Raw genomic sequence first — 13,556 nt, 5'->3', positions numbered from 1 at the left:
CACATAACAAAATCACAAATATCGCACGCAATCTGATATTATTTATCGTGCCCATAATTGAATAGAAATTTATTACGGTTGCGGTGGGTGAAACCCTCTCCGAAAGTTACTTTTTTCGCCAAACTTCCGCAACCCAGCGGACCACAGAGACCGGAAGCGATTGTGACATCTTGCTGCTGCTCTCTTTTGTTTTTTGTCTTCTGTCCCAACTCCCCCGCACACCGACAGGACAGGGATCACCTTTAAAATACATGCTTTTCGCGTTTGGACACTAGCTACTGAAACAAGACTTCATCCTACACACGGACGGGATCACACAAGGCACACCGAAACCCATTTTGTGCCCTGGTATGAACTCATGAGGCCCTCGCCAAACCAAACGCAAGAAAATCTCCCGCCTTTTTTGTCCTGCTCTCGATCGCATTTAGCATTAAATCTGGATTTACGGCCTGTATGTGACCGAACTTCTGGATGCAAAGATTTCACTTTTCCTACATTCTTTCTTTTAGCAGTAGAACACACCTCCCCCACTTGGTTTGGTGAGGTTCAAAAGTGAAGTCTCCGAGTCCTGGATTGGGGGGGTATTCATTCTAAGATTTCTTTCTTTATCTGCACAAAACAAAACAAAAATCAGCTACAATGGTAACAGGTGCACCGGTTTGGCGTGGAAATTGTACATGGGCAGGTCGTTGCTTTTTCTTTTCTTCGCCATCTTGTTTGAATACTGTGGAGAAATAATAAAAGAGCCGCAACCTTTTTTTACCACGGGATCCTTCCGAAAACTCATGCAGCCCGAGAACTAACCTTTAGTGTATTTCGGTGTAGTGAGTTGTCCCGGAAGGGCAGAAAGGATTTTTGTGTGTTTTGTGTGTTGTATGCTTTGTAAGCAAAAGTAACGTAACGTAAAAGTGCTCCGTTGAATGTGGGTCAGGGTTTTAAACGGAATCAATTTAGAAAGTGGACCACTTAGCAGTGTTTGAAGCCTAGAATTGTTAATTAAAGGTAAATACTTTCGAAAGCCATTTTAGACTTAAAGGATTGGGCGATGTCCTTCGTGTTCGGGGAAAGATTGGTTAATTTATTGGAGCTAATTTGGTGGAAAGTGTCTTGCGGTGTTTTAAACGGATATAGAATGCGACGTCTTTGCTAGATAAGAACTAAATATGACTGGCTTTTGAGTTCTGGAATGTATTCATCTATTGAAAGATCTCTTGTAGACAGACATTTTCTTGGAGATATAACTAGACCTCCTATTTTGTTAGGTTATTTGTCCAATGAACCTGATACGTACGTATGTTTGTAATCGTTCATATCCATCACTCATCACTCATCGTTTCGCAAAGCTCCGAGATCGCACGAGATGTGTCTAGCGCATGTTGTACAAATCTGTCCGTTCCATACACTGATCCGACCACCACCCGTTAGTCAATTCCGTCGCCTGTAGAGTGCGCATTTGCATACGAAATGCTTGTAGCCGATAGTTGCCCCAGAGTCGCGTGTTCCACAAGTAGAGGGTGTGTGTAGTAAGCATGATTAGCGCTCGCCGTCGAAAGTAAATACCGTGATCTAACACCATAAACGTTTCTCTCGGGTAGAAAGGGGGCCAAGCAGAAAGAACGAGCGGACAAGTCAGGAAAGCACACTAATCACGGATTTAGTGAATTTCACCATCGCCACCACCATCATCATCATCATCATCAGGGCACTTTGCGCCCGGTATCGTTACTTCTACTACTACTGGTGGGACGCAGACTTTGTCTGGCTGTTAGATGAGATTATTTAAATTTAACAACCTTCAACATCCATCGGGTAAAGTGCACCAATTGTGTGTATGTATTTGTAATACTTTGCCGGAGTCTAAATGGCCCAAAATGCCGCTCCCCCCACCTGAATGTGGGTGCGCGCGAGAGATGCTTTCCAACAATGTTTAACACACAACAGTGACAACCCACGATAAAATCCGTGTGTTTATGAGTTTAGCATCTCGTTTTCAAGTACGATTAGCTGACAGATCCGGTAGAATCTGGATCGGGAGAGATAGCGTGTAATGTACAACGTGCAATGCAGCTTAGCGCGATGACTCGCATCTCGCATTTTGCTGTGTAATGTGCTCCGGAATTGTCTTTTACTGCCATTGACGTCATGTTGTCACGTCTTTCTGTGAGGCACTTGTGGAGAGGTAAATTTTATTTCGTAGTAATTTCCCCCAAGTCCCACCAGCAAAGTAACTACTTCGACGAGATCATTTCCCATTAGAAGAGTGCGTTGGTCATCTAATACATCACATCCCGGAAGAGGACACGATTCCGTTTGAAGCTTGACGAACGAAACACGTTTGGTGTTTTTATTTCCTTTCTTTGCTCTCCAACCAAACGGTCTGCAGTGCATTATCCGTTGGATCAGAACTTTGGCACGCATGGAGCTGTAAGATTATAGTTACATCAAGTCTTCAATTTCGCAGTTCTTGAGATTGCTGACCATTTCTTCTTACACTGAAGCTATTATGATGATGCATTTCTTGTAGCTTCCAGAGTGATATTAGTCTTGGTGGATGACAAAAGACAAATGACTCACATTTATAGCATGAAAAGGATAAAATAGCTAATGCACTGCGACTTCCAGTGGTGCATTAAAAAGTGGAACTATTTGTTTAATTTTGTATGAACAAGAATAGCCGTAAAGCATCTGCACAGTTTATTATAATGAATGCCTGACGTATATATTACCCTGTAACTATTTAACCAGCACTTGACCCAAAACTAATTGCATTTTTTTTATTTCACCGAGCAATACCGAAACCCATTCGGCGTGGTTTTTTTTTTTGCGCCGAGTTTATGTTTGTTCGCGCGCCTCCAGCGAACCGTACGTCGAAGATCTGCAGAACAAGTGCGTACTGATGCGCATCGAAAGCTAATCGAACTATGACCACTTCCGGTGAGGCGCAGAGAAGGGGGAGGGGGGGGGATCGGTTCGGTTCGGTTTGGTGATGAAAAGCGAAACGCGCGAGGTACCTTTCATCCGTCACACCAAGTACACTGCTATTCGCTTACCAGCAAGAGGGGACCCTGTCTCAGTACGCCGAAGAGCTCTGCTAGGAAAATCAGCGACGCAAAACATACACTCACACAGACACTTGCCGCTTGTCTGTGCCATACTCTTCGCCCAGCCCAGTGGAATCGAAGGCACGCCAATGGAAAGTGTCCAGCGCCAGCTTTGGACACCACCACGTGGAACTAATTAGTCGCTAATTGAATTGAATTAAGCGTGCAATTGAACGCGCGTCGCACCAGTTTCACCTACCACCTGCGTCGCGTTTCGTGTGCCGGAAGTTTTGTTTGCATCCCTGAGCCTAGCATCGGTTCTTCGTCTTGAAGAAGGGAAAAGCAACAGCCAAGACAGAAGGGCATAAGCGCTCAGCGCTCCTACCGACAGCTGGCTAGGGTTTAAATATGTTTTTCTTTCCACAGTGCCAGCGGGGATTGGCTGAGGTGATGAGATTAGCTCGTTACCTTCCAGCCTGATGCCACTGGCGTGATCATTCAGCGTAGATCCTTTGTTTTTTTTTTTTTAGATTTTATATTTTCCTTCCCAGCGCTCGGTAACAATCTTTGGCTCCCCTCTTAACGGGTGAGATCCGATAGTCACAACCGGGATGGGCACAGGCATGTAATTCACTGTCGTCTCCAATTATCGATTAATTGGACCGAAAACCAAATGAAACAACGCTGTGTGTTGGCTGATGCTTATGCGTTTCCTTCCTTTAGCTGCTGCTACACATTAACTCGTTGTTTTCAAAAGGTACTTGAAGCATTACAGTAGTTTCCCTACACCACCCGCACTGTCGAGCGAGCGCGTGAAAGATACTTGTAGCACACCTCCGGCGCTAAGAAGGCGCTCTTTTAAAAACCCGACCTTGCCAACACTGCCACCGGCTTTGGAGTGAATTGTTATTTTCTCATTAATTAGGCGTGGCGCGTGCATCGCAAGTCAGTCAGAAACCATTAAATCTAAAACTCCTCACGGTTGGAGGATGAAGCCACCGATAGTGGCTAGAGGTGGTGCAGGATCAGTGACACTTCTTGCCAACATAACATGGACTTTATGATGCCGTTGGCAAGGCGCAGGAAGAGAGCAAGCGGGAGGGTATATGATGTCTATGATGCGGCGGAAGTTGCTTGGAAGCACCAGCGAAAAGTGCACCGATGCTCAACGCGCTCGGGGTTTTTCTGCTATGACGGTGGCAAAATTATGCATTATGCTCTTGAGTGGAGTGTGTGTGTGCTGTTTGTTTGCCGCGCAGAGTGATGCGCACTCATGTAAAACGGAAACTATATAATGTCTGCGAATTTTCCGTCATACACCGTCCCGCCGTCTGCTCTCAACCTGGAGATATGCCCTTCGTCGTACCGTATCCGTCAGCGGCGAAGGCAAAACTTGTTGTTTATTTCTGTTTATCATTATTGGTGTCTGGTTAGACTTGGCGGCAGGATTCTATTTTTGTCTGCATGCAGGATCTTACCTGTGCACTGGCTGGGTGGCGATGCTGTGGCTTTCGAAAATTAGTGAGTTAACAAAAAGCTAGTGTGACAGTTTGTCGCATCCCGTAAGTAGGCGATTGCGGGATGGGATGCTCAGTGAATGTAAAAAGCGTGCAAGCCTTTATGATTTTCATGTCGACACATGTCCTTGGGTGGGTAGGGAATGTATTGGTTGTGGTGTATGGTAGAAGAATTACACACGTTTATCTTCAGCGCAAGACGCGAAGTCGAGCTATGTTTCGTACGAAACTCATGCTGACGTTCCAACGAAATCAGTCCAGGCGAATGATTATTTACTTTTACGAGAAATTGTTTTTGAAAAAATGTACTTAATTTTAACATAAATATGGGTTAATTAAGGAGATCTATGTTAATTTCAAACGTAAAATTAAAAACTCACTCGGCCGTCAGCTGTCAAATTTCCAAGCTGTTGCCTGGAGCGGATTTCTTTTGAATTGTGTTATTTTATTTTAACAGTATGTATCATACGATACCGAAATACTTACGGTACTTACGATACAGCGAGTATATCCTGGACACAGGCTGTGAGGACAGATTTTCCAACAACGTAGTATCAATAAGTCCCGTAAGCCAATAGATGGCCGAGATGACAGCAGAGTCTAACAGCCAGAATTCTCAAAATGTCAAAACGTATAAAGAAAATCAGGTCCTAAAATTTCTTTTTCGGTGTAGATGGGTTGATGAATATTTTATGTTGAATTTAAAGCATATCCAGTTCCGTTTCCTACGGAACGTGTTGTAATTTAACATACTACAGTAAATAATCTAATCAAATAATCGAACTGTAAAATGTGCCGTTTAAAATAACAAGATAAAAATCCTTTGCTGTGTAATTATTTAATTAATTTTTATTTTCTACCAAACGATGAAAAAAATAACCTCCTATCTTGATCGCTTGTAGCTGGCAATATTTAAACTAGAAACAACAACAAAAAAACGAAGCTCTACCCCCCGTACACTGGCACCGGTTGAAACGGGCTGGGAAAGTTCTGCGTTCGCTTTAGCCATTAAGTAATTAATTTACCATTTTGCTCGCAAAAAAAGGTGTTTGTGGTGCGTGTACCTTGGGAGTCGTCCACTCACCTATCGGGCAGCAGAGCCATACTTCGGGGTCGATAGGGAATCTGTTTAAACTAAATACCGGATCAGTGGTATATTGGAGCCCCAGTTGGGCGACCCGGCCCGTCGGTCACACGGAAGAGCTGAGGCTGAGGCGCAAGGGTTAGAAAACACTATCGTGTCCTTGTCTAAATTAAATTGTTCACCAGTTTGTTCTCCGCACCTGAACTGGGCCTGACTTACACGCCTTGCCTTTCATCCCTATCACCCGTGCGCTTTTTGCGCAAGAAAACTCTTTTTTAGTGTATGGCCAGAGAGAAGGAGGGCGGGGAGTCACAGGCTTCGCCCAGCACTTCTCCCTTCCCCAAGGGGTTCTTTTTACCTCTGTAGCGAATCACTTTGCACAAGTTGCAGCGAACAATTCAGTAAATGAAAAATCCATTTCGTTTCGTTTGTTTAATGAACAAAAGGAATGATAGCAGCAGCATAGGATAGGAGAGAGCATGGGCTGCGACGCTGTGGAGGGATGATTTTTCACGGTAGAAAAGCATTTTTCCGAGATCGACACCGGCACTACTAGCGGTTCGGTAACGGAGGGTAATAATTTATAGTGCCCTGGACAACAAACGAACCCACTGAGCCCAGTGACAAGCAAGCACCACCATGGCGTCTGGCGTGTTTGTGACGCATCCGGAACTTTTGTCCTACTGCTTTATTTGCCTGTTTTATACGCTTCAACCGGCAGGAGTTAACTATTCAAAGCACAAATTTGTAATTGCCAATGTTCGTGTATTTTTGTTGGCTTCACTGTTGTTTCATTCAACTAACTATTTTTTCATAATCTTTTATCGTTCAACAGAGCACGTTTGGGATGTTTACGTGCAGCGCAAAGGTCTCGGCGACAGCTACGGCATCCTTGGCACCTATCGGCTTTGCATCACGGACAAAACCCTATCGTTGGTCCGCATCGGACTGGAATTTACGCCTCACCAGGAGAAACGGGCATCTAACGTCGATTTTTCGTTGGCATCCATACGACGGTAAGTAGATCGGGGTTTAAGGTTGGATGGAAAATGATTGATTCGTGCGGCACCGTACGAAACCGTTTGAAAATCGTTTGTTTCGATTGCGGTTCCATTTGCAGATGTGGACATTCTCAGCGCTACTTTTACCTGGAGGTTGGCCGAAGCACGAAAACGGGGGCGGGAGAAATTTGGATGGAGGTGCAGGATTCCATCATCGCGCAAAACATGTACACCACCATCATGAAGTAAGTATAATTGTAGCTTAATATGATATTACTTAGGTCGGCTACTCTCAGAACATTGATTTAGGTTGCCGTTTGTTGTATGCTTTTTTGCAAAGACCAAGCGAGAAGATTGGGGTATGGCGTTGGAGATTAAAGATTTTTGAAGTCCCCACCAACCCGTGAAAAAACTGTCTCCCGACGCCTGGTATAGGACCATCGAAAGTAACTTCTAAATGAGATTGCATTCTTTCAGGCGTTAAGAACTGAAGACACGAAACTGTAAAAGCGAAAACTTGTAGAGTAGCTCTTTGGATCGAAGAAAAAATTGTTTGCTTTTTTTTGTTTTAAACAAATTGTTCTTAAATATTTTTTTTTTAAGAAAATAGTGCATTCACTTTTGACGTATTGCAGTCCGTGATCGTTGCCCACATAAGCTAATCCGTCTAGACAGAGGGAAAAATCAATTGACAGCGTTTTTATATCGATCAAATTGCAAGGAAAAACGTTTTCGTTTACCGAAACGAATCTTTCTTTTTTTGTTTCTTCCAATACATTTCTCTTTCTCCCTTTTATAAATGTCCGTATCCTTCCTCCGCTTACAACTCTCCACGAACATCGCCCTCGAGCAAGCATTCGTTAGCCGCCCAACGTTTTCCCAACGCTTCAAAGAGACGGCTAACAAGATTGTCAGAAGATTTCTCCTGTTGAATTCGGTCGCACAAAGTATAAAAAGGAAAATCTTTCGCTCTTTTTCGCCTCCCGGATGAAATTGTGATCCTCAAAGCGCAACACACAAAAAGACTTGCAGCCGGAAGGCATGGTGATACGTTCACAAACCTTACGGCGACACTGGCAAAAAACGCACACACACACACACACACACTCCCGGATGCCGAGGTTTGAAGGCATGCGTCTGGAGTAAGTTCCACAACCTGTTGCATTCGTGCTAAAAGGAAGGAAAGTTGACTGTCGGTGGAAAGTGTCGTCTGCTGCTGTGTCCCGCAACGTGAAAGCTGTCGTCCATCAGGAATTCAGCATCAGTTTTTTCGACGTCTTCAATGTTCCTTGTCCGTGTCTGGCTAGCCGGATTGCGCTGCTTTTTGCTTCTTTCTGTCTCTCTCCATTCCCAGCACGACGAACCAGCTTGATACCATTACGCTCCATAAATGAGGAAGGTCCTTGAACAACATTATTTTGAAACTTTTTTGCGTTCTGTACAGCACAAGAAACAAGAAACTGTAATCGATAATGACGTTCGCTCTCGCGGGCATTGGGTTCGTTCATCCTGCTAAAGGAAGAAGAGGGTTGATGTGGAGTGATTTAACAGAAATTAATAGCTTTCACGATTAATTCGACAGGGTCAATTGGACGCGTTGGAAGTTAATAGTCTGTCCTTGGTTGGTATCAAATCTCTCTACTGGTGTAGAAAAAAGGGACGAATTAGGCACCTCAGTTCGTGTGCTGGAGCTTAGGAGCTGGAGGATACAGGCGTTACTTAATGTTTAGCATTATCATGGTTGAAGTAAAGCTTGAAAAAAAAAACGAATCAATCAACGCATGGACGCGTCGACGACAAAACTCAGTCAAGTGTGGAGTTAGCACAGTTTTTCTTGACGATAAAAAGAAAAACGCTTTTGGAATTTTGTAAACCATAACGAGACTGCAAGCCCAGTCAAAATCCGATAAAGAATTCTGTGACAACAGGTTGTCATTTTTACAATTTTTTTTCATGACCGCCTGGCATTGTTAACCCCTCTTTGGGGACCTCAACAGGTTGTCATGAAAGTGTGCTTTTCGCCACTATAAAACCAATCGGAGCTGCTGCTCGAAGCTCCGTTTCAGAGGCACAAATCTTTACACAAACTTTCATTTTCCATTTGCCCATTTTACTCCCATCAGGTCGGCGAAAAGTAAAGACGACAACCTCGGTCCCATGATACGGATACGATCGTCTTCGGCGAACGCCGCCTCGAAACCTACCTCGATGCTGTTCCGCCGCCAGACGCACACCGGCCAGAAACCGATCAACTGTTCGCCGTCAAGTGGTAAGTGTTCCGCACATTCTCATTTTGGGTTTAGTCTAACCGTACCCTTCGGCTAATATTTAAACTTGCCCACCCGTACCCTTTGACCCGTATCACCACCGATTCCATGCCCTGCCCTTTACACTCCGTGAAAGTTACTCCGTATCTAGTCACAGGACGCGAAAGGATATGGTTTTTTGCTAGACATAATGTATCCTTGCGATCCTTTTTAATCTCCCCCCCCCCCCCCCCCTTCTCACTCTCTGTCTTACCCTAGTTTCACGATTTTTTCTACTCTTAAGCTAAACAGTGTTTGCCGTAGGTTTAAAGCACTGGAAATGTTATTTGCGCTCTAAGTTATACACCTTTTTTTCTGTCTTATGTTCCGTTTACAATCTTTACCTAGCAAACGTATCGTGTTTTTTTTTCTCTCCTATTTTTCTTGTTAAGCAAATATTTTACTCTTCCTTTTCACTTGCTCATATGTAAACATGTTGGATTTTCGCTAGATAATATTGGTTTATATCTTTTATTCGTATGTCATCTCGGTTGCTGTTGCTCACTCGTAGAGATTTATAAATTATTGCCAAATTTTGTTAAATATTTCTTATGTAATTTTTAATGCATAATTTTATACATTTCACTACCAATATTTTTGCTAATGTTAGTTATTTCCATTGTATTTTATTCCTTTTGTTAACATCGTCACTATACACTTAATATCTTTGTACTACAGAGCAGTTTGGTTTTATACTTAATTCGTTTTACTGTTTTTCTTTAACCAAACGTTAGCAACATGAACAAAGTGGCAGAGTGATTAACAAATGTAGATTTTTGTGTTTTTTGAGTTGTTGTTTACATGTTTTTTGTACTATTTTTTGTCACTATACCGACTATATACTCACATTCACTAGTTTTACAAGCAACGTTTTTCATTGATGTTTGAAGTTTTTTAATCGTAGAATGGTTTCATTAGTAGTCGTTTGTGTGAGAGTTACGTTTATCTTTTTATCCCTATTTGATCTAGTTTCCAGTCTTAGTTTTAGGCGTTTGTATTGTGAGCTAACACCCACTTATAGTCCCACAGATTATTTGATTTTCCCTCTCCGCAGTATTACACAAGTGTTGGGTGTCTGCGAAAAAAAAAGCACTCAAACTCCGTTCATTTAACGCTGCAAACTTGTGTATCTCTTAAATTCAGCGGTACGTAACTACACCAAACTTCATGTGCTGATTCTCTCTGGGAGTCAGATCTGCAATTTCGGATGGAAAACCATACTTCTTCATATCTTCTCAAATTTACAACTTGCGGGAAAGCAAACGATCTTTGTTGTACAAAATTCGATTCGAAATCGGTTTTGTGTTGTTCCACAAATATCAGAACTTACAGAGGGTAAACCTTGCTGTGTCCACTTTGTATCATCGCTTCTGTCAGCTCGTTTTGGTCTTGTTCCTCTTCTATCGTCCTGAACTTTGAAAGTATTCGATGCAATTCGGCGCATTAAGCAAATATTCAAACAATTCGTATTATCTTCTTTCCCATCGCTATGCGTATCGTGTCACATGTGATTCCTGTTCATTTACACTTCCTTTACTCCTGCTCCTTTCATACCTATCTCTCTATCTCTCTATCGCTATGATTCTCTACCTACACTGTGCATTTGACCTACGACGTGCCCACGCTCATCATCAAACTCCTACCACAAAAAAAAAAAAAAAAAAAAAAAAAAAACAAAACCTCAACGCTCAATTCAACGAAAAAGCCAATAAATTCACTATGTTGCATATTCCAGAAGATCAGTCAAACAATGCGCAGAACTCCGAATCCTCGTCGTCGGCCACCAGCATCAATACGGTCGTGCTGGTCGGTTCGCCGCCCAAAGGGGCGGCTAGTTCTGGTGTACCGAATTCGAAACCAAGACCCGTAGTAGTAGCCAATCCTAGCCTGCCAGTCTGTGCGGAAAATGCTCTGCTCGGTTCATGTGCTACCTCCTCTGCCAACAGCGCCACTGCTCCTTCCGCTACTTCTACTACCATCAGTACGACTTGTACTTCTGTCGCCACAACTATTACCTCTGTAACAACTGTCACCTCCACTGCTGCCACTGCTAGTATGGCGCCATCCGCCATGTACCCTACCACTCCCGACGCTTCCTACCATCATGCACCAACGATCGTTCCTTTCGCGGGCCACACGCCTGCCTCGGCAGCTGCTGTCTGTTCCACCTTCACCAGTACCTATGGTGCCATGTTCACCTGTTCGCACAGCAGTAACTCCTCACTTACGAGCATCGGTTCCTGCTCCCCGAGCGATGCGTATGTTCCGCTTTTACCCGGTGCCGGTCGCAGCACCAGCCCGAATCAGCATCCTCTGTCCGCTGTAGCTGCTTCTGCTGGTGGTGGTGGTGGCGGCGTTGGTAGTGGCGCTACCGTTTCCGGCCGGGGTGGTCTGGTCGGATCGCCACGGCTCGGCGTGACGGCACAGTCGCCAAGCTACCGACGTACGTCGCTCAAGAAGCCAGTCTCCGAAAACTGTCCCAGTAGGGCGGCGAAAATGGAAGCTGTCACTTCTTCGCCACTGCTGTCGTCTACTCCACGGGGTGGACAGCAATCGCGTCACTATCACCAGCAGCAGCAACAGCAACCCCTACACGGTACTGGCTCCATGCTTCCTCCGGCCGCTTCCCACCTTTCCCACCATCACACACTTGTGCAACATCCCCACCATCATCACCATCCATACCTTCACCATGGCACGCAAGCACCGTTGACCTCCGCAGTAGTTGCGACCGGGGCAGTCGGGCACCCGGCAACACCAAGCGCCGTCGCTGGTCTGCATCACGCTGCTACAGGGGTCGCTGGTACTAGCAGCTGTAGCAGCAGCAGGAGCAACAGCAGCAGCAGCAGTAACAGCACCAGCACGATCGCCGTTACCAATGAGTTTTCGTCCTCCTCGACTGACCATGGTACGCCTAAAATATGTTTTTTTGTTTTGTTTTAAATTCTCCTTTTTGTTTGTCTATCTTACCTATTTCCCACACATACATATGTATACTGTTTTTTTAAAAACTTCCACAAAACAATACTACTATCTTCCTTCGCTATTGCTATTTTCCAGTACTTATCTTAATCATTACCCTTTATCGATCATTTTTTCTGTCTCATTCGCTTTTCTTCTCTTTTATGAAAATTCGTTTTTTTTTGTATCATACTTTCATATCGTTTCTCTAATTTTTTGGTTAACTTTGTCGTTATTTTTCACTTTTTTTGTCCGTTTTGCGTCAGTGTTTTTTTTTTTATTTATTTTTCGTACCTTTTACAAAATTACACACGTTCATCTTCATTGGCTTCGATGTACTAAAAATTGGCTGTATACTAAAACAAGCGTTATCCCCCCCCCCCCCCGCCCCACCTGCGCCGTTGTTCTCGATGCGGTTGAAGCGTATTTTATGTTCGCTCTCATTATAACCACAACCGGCCATCATCATCATCACAGTTTCCTTTTCAACGATTGCTGTTGAGTGAGAGCTGAACAAACTTTTTCTATTAAAGTTGCATTTAGTTTTTTTTTTTTTCGTTTGATACGTTGTTTTTTTGTTCTTCATGTTTCGGTTCAGTATACAACAAACCTTCTCCCATCCATATATGTACCTTCTCGTTTATGAGTTTGTCCGCTGATATTGACTCCTTGTGCTTCTCATTTTCATTTTTCCACTTCACCAACCTACTCACGATTTCTCTTCAAATCATGCTATCCCTCCTGTTTCGATGCCAATATATACTGCGTTCAGTCCAAAGCAGGAAAACCAGTGAAGCGCGTTTTGATGGTACAAAATTGTTTAAAGTTCAAAATTTCTAACCTCTTCAAAACCTGAGTCTGCGTTTGCCGATAGGGACGCTTAACGCAATGGTTCGCGCTGGACCGTTTGTTTGCCGCTGTTGTCTATTGGCTTTGTGCTTATGCTATATTGGTGTTTCTTTGGGGGGTTTTTTTTTTCTTCCTAACAGCATTGAAAACATTTTTTTTTTCTAAAAGATTTCCCAACATATCAAAAGCACACTGCAAAATAGACCACAGCAATTGTTTGTTTGAAGAACGTCTGGCTAGAATTGTTTTCGGCCCATGTCGCCACATTTCGGCTTCAAGAATCAAAACTCTCTTTGCGCCCCCGGTTAGGGGGGTGGGGGGAAATTCTTTGAGGGGTGAATTTCGTCGTGTTGTTTGATGTTTTCTGGTTACGATGAATTTATGCATTAATGATGGTTTGCTCTTTAATGTATCATACCTTCTTACCTTAAGATGATGTTGTCACTTCGGCTCGGTAACTGACAGGCTTTTTAATACATCAAGAAATTATTTTATTAAAAAAAAATACACACAAAATACGTATCTTTCTGTCTGCATTCGCACGGTGCAAACTACCTTGTTCTATACAGTTCTGTGATTTCCCCTCTGAGTTTCAATGAAAAGTACACAAAGACAAAAAAGTAACAAATTGAGCAATCTCATCGCACTATCAAATGAATTCAAAGTTTCAAAAGCATAAACTAATAAATTAGTCATAGTGAAGCGTGACTAATTGACCGCTCTGCAGACAGCTTTAAGATAGGCAAAGTGGAGGCAATGAAAAGTTTAGTTTAATTTTCAATTTGTATCTAGCAGCT

At 43.4% G+C, this 13,556-nt stretch overlaps 3 protein-coding genes across 6 annotated transcripts in view; 2 read left to right on the top strand and 1 right to left on the bottom strand.

Moving 5' to 3' along the window:
• The window catches only part of LOC126565418 (proteasome subunit beta type-2), a 549,154-nt gene that overhangs the window by 151,442 nt on the left and 384,156 nt on the right, over window positions 1–13,556 (bottom strand). The gene's annotated exons all lie outside the window — the stretch shown is intronic.
• The window catches only part of LOC126563976 (uncharacterized), a 333,716-nt gene that overhangs the window by 16,513 nt on the left and 303,647 nt on the right, over window positions 1–13,556 (top strand). The window lies entirely within an intron of this gene.
• Window positions 1–13,556, top strand: part of LOC126560416 (mucin-19) — a 183,722-nt gene that overhangs the window by 153,282 nt on the left and 16,884 nt on the right. The window contains exons 3-6 of the mRNA XM_050216375.1: window positions 6,478–6,658; window positions 6,763–6,888; window positions 8,767–8,912; window positions 10,685–11,857. Of these exons, the coding sequence (XP_050072332.1) occupies window positions 6,478–6,658; window positions 6,763–6,888; window positions 8,767–8,912; window positions 10,685–11,857 (1,626 nt within the window). The remainder of the gene's footprint in view (window positions 1–6,477; window positions 6,659–6,762; window positions 6,889–8,766; window positions 8,913–10,684; window positions 11,858–13,556) is intronic.

The sequence above is a fragment of the Anopheles maculipalpis genome, chromosome 3RL (genome assembly GCF_943734695.1).
Source record: "Anopheles maculipalpis chromosome 3RL, idAnoMacuDA_375_x, whole genome shotgun sequence".
NCBI lineage: Eukaryota > Metazoa > Arthropoda > Insecta > Diptera > Culicidae > Anopheles > Anopheles maculipalpis.
This window is presented reverse-complemented; position numbering and strand designations above follow the sequence as displayed.